The 7,650-nt window shown below is 44.3% G+C and overlaps 1 protein-coding gene across 1 annotated transcript in view; it reads right to left on the reverse strand.

Annotated features, from left to right (window-relative positions):
- Positions 1-1,206: 1,206 nt before the first annotated feature.
- Positions 1,207-7,650, reverse strand: part of LOC109972583 (zinc finger protein 850-like) — an 18,039-nt gene continuing 11,595 nt past the window's right edge. Inside the window, exons 5-6 of the mRNA XM_020621538.1 lie at positions 5,371-5,454; positions 1,207-3,389 (exon numbers count right to left, since the gene is read on the reverse strand). Coding sequence (XP_020477194.1) covers positions 1,816-3,389; positions 5,371-5,454 — 1,658 coding nt within the window. The 3' untranslated portion in view covers positions 1,207-1,815. The remainder of the gene's footprint in view (positions 3,390-5,370; positions 5,455-7,650) is intronic.

Genomic DNA, 7,650 nt, shown 5'->3' on the forward strand with positions numbered 1-7,650 from the left:
CCAGTGGGAGCCAACAGAGAAGCCCTGGTGCCCAAATGTGGCTTCATTAGCTGACAAACCTCCACACCTCAGAGGGAGTCACTTGAAATCAACTGTCTGCTTCCTGTCTGGATTAATGGAGCACTGGTGGAAAGTGGTAGAAGCCACTGCACATAAGTGTTTTTCTGCTGCGTTATACTTCATATTCCTCCACATTTTTAAAAGCCTCGGCTACTTTACCGATTAAACAGGGGTTACTTATACTGTACATATTGGTACTGTAAAATCTTCGCAGCACACCAGAGGAAGCATATTGTCACTGCACAACATGCTCCTCTGCATATACATGCAGCCTCTCCAGGTGAAGTTGACGCCATGCTTTCACATCTGTCAGAACAGTCTGCAGAACCTCAGAGGAAAAGACAGGAGCAGAGCACAGCTACAGATTCATTGTAAAACAAAGGCACTTCATAGTAATTAATTCTAATTGATTACATGTTTGTACTTTCTTCAGAAGAGGGAACAGCTTCTGTTCTAGATGTACAAAATGAAGTAAGAAATGACCTGTTTCCCATTTTTTGTTTCCCTATTTCTAAATGGCAGTCGAGTAACAATTCATTATATGATTTTGGTTTTCTCATTTCAAAACAAAGATCCACTGGCTGCCAAGTACATGGACCTGAAAGACAAAGGAATCAGATACAGTCACCAAGTCCATTTTACAGTTATGTAAAGAAGAAAACAACACAGTTGTGTGCACAACTCCAGCCCAGTTACAGTATGAATTCAGAGGTCAAACACGAGGACATTACCACACAGTCGCTTTGTTTTAGTTGACAGTTCAAAATCGTCTTGTGGAGATTCTGTTTCGGGGATTTCCCGCAGCACACGGTTCAAACAGTCACATCATTTGGTTATTAACATTTCATCATCATTACATCCCAAAGTGCCATTACATGTACAGATGGCTGATGCATAACTACACACTTGAAATAAATACAAACTCACACATCACTCTGGGAAGTCGGGCCTCATCTGAAGCCCCTTTTACACGTGGGAGCGTTCTGCCTCGCTCTTCTGTGTAAAAGGCACAGTCCTGGCACGGGAAGTTGAAGCTGACCCTTTGAAATGCTACAGTGAGAGGTAGTATTTTGGCTGAGGAAACCTCACCCCACTCCCTGTATAAACAGGATGAGGAGGAATGGGGGGTTGGAGGTCTGTGTGTGAGAGAGAGCGCTAGAGAGTGAACAAGGAGAGAGAGCGGCGCCAGTGAAAACACCACCAATCAGAGAACTACAACTTTATTTTGTGGTTGTTTCAGTGGTTATTTTCTACAGCACGGATAAACAGCCACACCTCTGCATGGCCCTGGACACAGGATAGTGTGTGAACGCAGCCAAAGCACACACACCTCTGTCTGTTGTGAGGTGACGTGCACTTTGTGGGTGTAGCCCTGAAAAGACACACACCTGGAACTGGATGCATGTAGTTTCCATTTAGAAGCCTATCAAACAGAATCAGATAACAGCCTGTTTGTTTTGTTTTCAGATTGGCTCTGAAGCACACGGACCGTCAGACGTCACAGGAAGCACGGCTCCTCTGGCGGCAGTAGGCTACCAAGAGTTCAGCAGCTGTGTGAAATGAACTGCCTCTGCCAAAGGTGGGACAGTCGAGTGTCTGTTGTCAGTATGTGACATGCACAGCCAGGCAGACTGTGTGCATACAGAGAACCTTGGCCCTCTGCTCGACCTTTAACTGCAGAGTCGGACCCTTCACTCAAGATATGTGTAAATATAAATGCGTGAGCTGAGGTTGTCTGACAACAGTGTCCCAGGATTAAACACAAGTATGATTTTTGACAAGTAACTTCTTATTGAACCCTTTCCCACACACACTGCACTTGTACAGTTTTTCACCCGTGTGAATTGTCATGTGCTCCGTCAGGTGTACGTTTTGTTTAAAGCTCTTACCACACACTAAGCAGCCGAACGGCTTCTCTCCTGTGTGGATCCTCATGTGCGTCTTCAGATTTCCCTTAAGGCTGAACTTTTTACCACACTCAGTGCAGCTGAAGGACTCCTTGGGAGTAGCCTTTTTCTCAGCGTGGCTCTGGAGATGCGAAGACTCCCCCACACACTTGTGGGTTTTGAGTTGTGTATACCAGGTGAATCTTTTATCACAAACCCTGCAGCAGAATCGCTTCTCCTCTGTGTGCACTGACATGTGCAGTGTCATACGTCGTTTATGTGCAAATCTTTTATCACAAAATGGACAGCTGAACGGTTTCTCTCCCGTGTGAATCCTCATGTGCAGCTGCATGGTTCCTTTCTGGCTGAAACCTTTTCCACAGAATGAGCATTCAAATGGTTTCTCTCCTGTGTGAATTCTCATGTGTGCCAAAATGTTGCCACTGCAGCTGAAACGCTTCTGACAAACTGAACAGCTAAAAGGTTTCTCTCCGGTGTGTGTTCTCATGTGGGTCATCAGATGATCCTTGCGGCAGAATGTTTTCCCACACTCAGAGCAGCTATAGGACTCTTTATCATAACTACATCCTATGTCACTCACTGTGACAACATCATGTTCTGCAGTGTTTAAATCCAACTGTGGTTCCCTGGCCTCCTTCCAACCATCAGTACTGGCTTTGGTCTCTGGTTCTTGGGGTTTATCATCAGTGCCTGGTGGTAAACCTCTACCTGAACTTAAACTCTTTGCTGGTCCTGATCTGGTGCGTTTGCTGCTGCTGGCTGTGTCACTATCCCTACGGCTGGTTGTCTTCTTTCCTGTGTGGATTCTCATGTGTCGGCTCACATCTCCACTGTATCTAAACTGTTTTTTACAGAGAGAGCAGCTGAATGGTTTTTCTCCTGTATGAAGTCGCATGTGACTAACTGAGTTTCCCTTTTGAGAAAACCTTTTACCACAGAAGGAGCAACTAAACGGCTTCTCTCCTGTGTGAATTCTCATATGTGCACTCAGGTGCGGCTTGCGGCCAAATCTCTGACCACACTCAGGGCAGCTAAATGATCTCTCAACAGTGCTACAGGTAAAATCAGCACCATGAACTTCACTAGGTTTCAGAGAATTTAAACCTGATTGAGGTTCCCTGGTCTCCTCCCAGTCACCGTCGCTGACATCAGTCTCTGAAGACTCTGAAGCCTTCAAATCAGGCTCTACGAATCTATGCGGACCTGGGTTCCTGGCTGGTTCTGGTCCTCCACAGTCCTCTCCTCCCTCAGAGTCTCTGTTCCCCTCAGCATGGCTCTGATGAAGCCATGAGGACTGAGGTTCCTCTTCATCATCTTCACTCTTCACAGGGATAGGAGTGAATGGGAACCTGGTGACATCAGCCTCCTCCAGCCCCTGAAACTGCTCTCCTTCCTGACAGGTCCACGGTTTTCCTGTTCCTCCTTAATGTGTGGAAGCTCTGCCAGGTCCTGGTCCAGGCTGGGGCCCCAGTCCTGGTGATCTTCTTCACCGATAATCACCTTTCGGACATCTGATGGCAACCCTGAAACACAAACACTCAGCTGTTACACTGGACTGGAGTTCTCTGTGACACACTTGGTGGGGCTGAGCTCTGCCAGAATAAAGAGAAGAGTGTTAAACCTCAGTTACACGTGTTTTCATGAAGCTAACAGCATTTTTGTTGACTTAACACAGGACTTTGATTTGTGTTGTACTGATGTAGCGCCTAAATCTAACTTCACATACTGAGATTTATTTTGTCATTAGTGCTGCACTGTTGTTTTATTTTGTGTTTTGTTGCCATGATAAATTTTAAGATATTCTCACTGGGCTTGCCTTGTAAATAAAAACATATTTAAATACAACTGTTTTTTTAAATGCTAATTATGAGTAATGTAATTTACAGTAGGGTTGGACCTGAATATCCGACTATATGGATATTTGTTCCTTGGGTAGGTAACTGGTTTTCAGTTTTACTGTTTGTTCAGGTAGCAGCAGTAGTATCAGCTTCTGCTGACGGTCAGTGTTTCTGGTCAAATTCATAACTTGCAGGGTTGTAACTTAAGTATTAATGTAATTAGAAGAAACTAGAATCTCTATTAGGTTTTATCTTTTTTTCATGAAACAGTGGAAGTTAGTTTTGATGCTGAGTGAAACTGATGGTTTTAACAAGTCTTCAGTCAGTAAGCAAACTAGTGAAAATAATCAGTGAGGGTTTGTAAATTATTCTAATGTGTCTGTTCTTTCAGAACATAATGAACATAAAAAGACTCCTAGTCACAGGTGTAGTGCTGCCAAGGTGCACCGGAATACTCCACCATGTTTTTCTCCGAGAGAAGAATAATATTTTCATTCATAACGTTACATTTTTGTGAGCGCTTGAAAACCGCAAAGTAAAGTTCATGCCCTGCAAGAGAACCAGTAAAAATATGGAACGGTCTCAGCTGTGACACTAAAATTTAAGGGTCGGTGACTGATTCACAACATCGACTCAAGCTGTGGCTCTGATGCAGAACTGGCCCCCGACAGTGTTTGTGTTTTGTCCGATCGCATAGTGCAGACGGTCACAGTGACACATTTTAGTGTTGAATACAGACCCCGTTTACAAAAGACAAGAGACAGAACGAAGCTCATTTCATCCAGACTGACAAACTAGAGCGCAATCTCCAGGAGGGGCCCTGGGGACAACCACCAGATGTAATGATAATAAGTATCACATTTAACTTAATGTAAACAGACCGTTTTATCCGTGAGTGACCCGTTGTAGGTCTACATGACACATCAGGACACAGGATGGCCCAACGCTGGCACATGCTGACCAGTCGCGGCCCCGCGCACAGCTGATGTTTGACATGTGAACCAACATGAAGCAGGAGCAGCTCAGGGAGCAGTTGGTGCGTTTTGGAGTGGAGGACATCTAATTCTATAGCTTTAGCTGGCATTTGATGACACATGTGGGTCTGGGAGACAAATCTCCGTTTTTCATATGTTGGGTGGGACCTGTCTCCCGTGGACATTACGCTCTAGTAATAGGATTATCTATGGCTGTAACATTCAGCTCGTGCAAACGGCTGCAAGTTCGCTGTTATTCTGCCGCACCAGAGTAAAATGATCACGTGACCATGTGGGCAGTTACACTTCACTACTCTAATGTAAGTAAACTTGTCACTCTAGGAAAAGTGTTTACACGGCCCTCGAAACGAGCCGCCACTTAACCGGGCGCATGCAGGCGCGCGCGTCACATGCGCGCTCCTGTACCTCAACAGATAACATTAGCACTAACGTTACACCTCAGCTCCTAGTGTTTAGGAGACAGTAGGAACCCTTTTACAAAACATTTTCTCCGCGGGATGTTAGCTAACGTTAGCTTAGCAACACCAGCAGAGCAGTAACCATGTTTCCAGCAGCAGAAATTAAACAAACCTTCTGCTCTCAGCTTCAGTTCGCGTTTCAACGCCACGTCCCGCAGTCTGCGATGTGGATCCATCCGGACATTGCTCAGGAAACCTATTAACGAACGCCTATTTCTTTTATTGCATTTATCTATGGGCTTTAATGCGCTCAGTGCTCCCGAAGTGAAGGTAGAAAAGTAGGAGCTCCCACTTCCGGGGATCGTTTCAAAATAAAACTCTCTGAGGCTGTTCCATGTGCTGGGTTGGCGTTTCCTAAGGTCACTTTTGCTCGCCCCGTTATCAGACATCAGTTGTTGACTGGACACTTTAGAGGAAACGACGTTTCATATCTCTAAAAACTCTTTGCATCTTAGGCCCTCCCATGTGAGGGAAACATGGAGAAATTTTAAGGTGATGGGAACCACCCTGTGGGGCTGGCTGAAAGGAAGTGCCACCTGACAGGACGAATGGAGGCCCGTTACCTGTGAAAACAAAGCTCTTTACACAAAACCATGCAAGCAGATCATCTTTATTTTTACTGTGTATCATTACATGTTATGACTAGTGCTGAGCTCTTTAGACTGTTTTCTGACTTTTATATTTATACACACATATATAACTGCAAGAATTACAATGCTGCTGTGAGTCACTCCCAAAGCCATTCCACCTCTAGCAGTCACTCCCAGGAGTTTCATACATGACCTGACAAAGTGTTTTGCAAGACAGAGGAGTCCTGCAGCTGCTGATCCACATTCTCCACACAACACACCATTTCATCATCACATGATTCCTCTGAAGGCCATGAACAGGCATGTCCCAGCTCAGGCCAAGGTGAAGTCAAACTCACCTTGGACACTATTCTTCCAGAAGACAAACTGCTCTGCACACACTGTTCAGGGTTTGTGCTGCTCAAGCTGCTCACCCTAGTAAATCTGTTGCACATGCTCAGATTTCAGCAGTTTGGCACTGGAGATGAATGTTATCATCAAACTCTGCCTCAAATCCAAGACCACACACATCAGGGCCCATATTTATCAAGCCTCTAAGAATCAGTCCTAGGAATCGCACTAAATGCCAAATTAGGACAAAAAACCTGTGTGTATAGACAAGACGCTGGTAACAACAAATAACAAGTTTATTATACGCTGTAGTACTGTGCTTTCTATCAGTTCTTCTTCAGTAATACACTAAGTTTATTAGAAAGTGATTACCCAGTGTGAAAATATCTTCAGCAGCCCTATTTTTCCTAATTCTCTACAATAAAGCTGTGTATTCAGGGGGGACATAATTTAAAAAAAAAAAAAAAAAAGCTTCAGCCTGCTTTTACTGTCATTTGAGTCATGTGCGGGTCCATTTGGCTGCTAAATCCAATGAATCGAGGGTCAACCACTGGAGTGTTAATACTGTGGTAATGCATTGGATCCACAGAAGTGCCTTGTTGGTCCTCAGGGTGATGTGTGCCATCAGTGACTCCAACATGTCCAAGGAAACCAGCAATCATAGCTGCTTTTTCACCGTTTAACAGTGAGTGGTGTGCAAATGAACGAAGCGGTGCATCATCAGTGATGGTGTCAGAGTGTTTGAGGTCTCATTTATAATGGCCAATGTCAGCTTTGACAGAATCAAATAATCACTGCTGCTGCACCTGTTTTGTTAAAAAGTGTAGTCTAAAGAGGCAGTGGCTGCCATTTCAGTGAGAGCAGCACGTGTTCTTCCTTTAGTTGGAGCAGCTGCATCCTGCACAAGCTCCGTCTCAAAAACTGCTCCATTTATGGCCTAATTGCATCTTTTAACAAGTTCATTAAGTTAAGTAAAACATGTCCTCCCGTAGAGTCTGCGTGCTCATCTCTATCAGAGCGCAACCTCCTGGCTGCGTCACTCTGAGAACTTTTGGCCAGTTAGGAGTGGTTTCTCACTTTGAGATGCTTCATACAGTGGGTATGGAAAGTATTCAGACCCCCTTAAATTTTTCACTCTTTGTTATATTGCAGCCATATGCTAAAATCATTTAAGTTCATTTTTTTCCTCATTAATGTACACACAGCACCCCATATTGACAGAAAAACACAGAATTTTTGACATTTTTGTAGATGTATTAAAAAAGAAAAACTGAAATATCACATGGTCATAAGTATTCAGACCCTTTGCTGTGACACTCATATATTTAACTTAGGTGCTGTCCATTTCTTCTGATCATCCCTGAGATGGTTCTACACCTTCATTTGAGTCCAACTGTGTTTGATTATACTGATTGGATGTGATTAGGAAAGCCACACACCTGTCTATATAAGACCCTACAGCTCACAGTGCA

Source organism: Monopterus albus, unplaced genomic scaffold (assembly GCF_001952655.1).
Source record: "Monopterus albus unplaced genomic scaffold, M_albus_1.0 scaffold260.1, whole genome shotgun sequence".
NCBI lineage: Eukaryota > Metazoa > Chordata > Actinopteri > Synbranchiformes > Synbranchidae > Monopterus > Monopterus albus.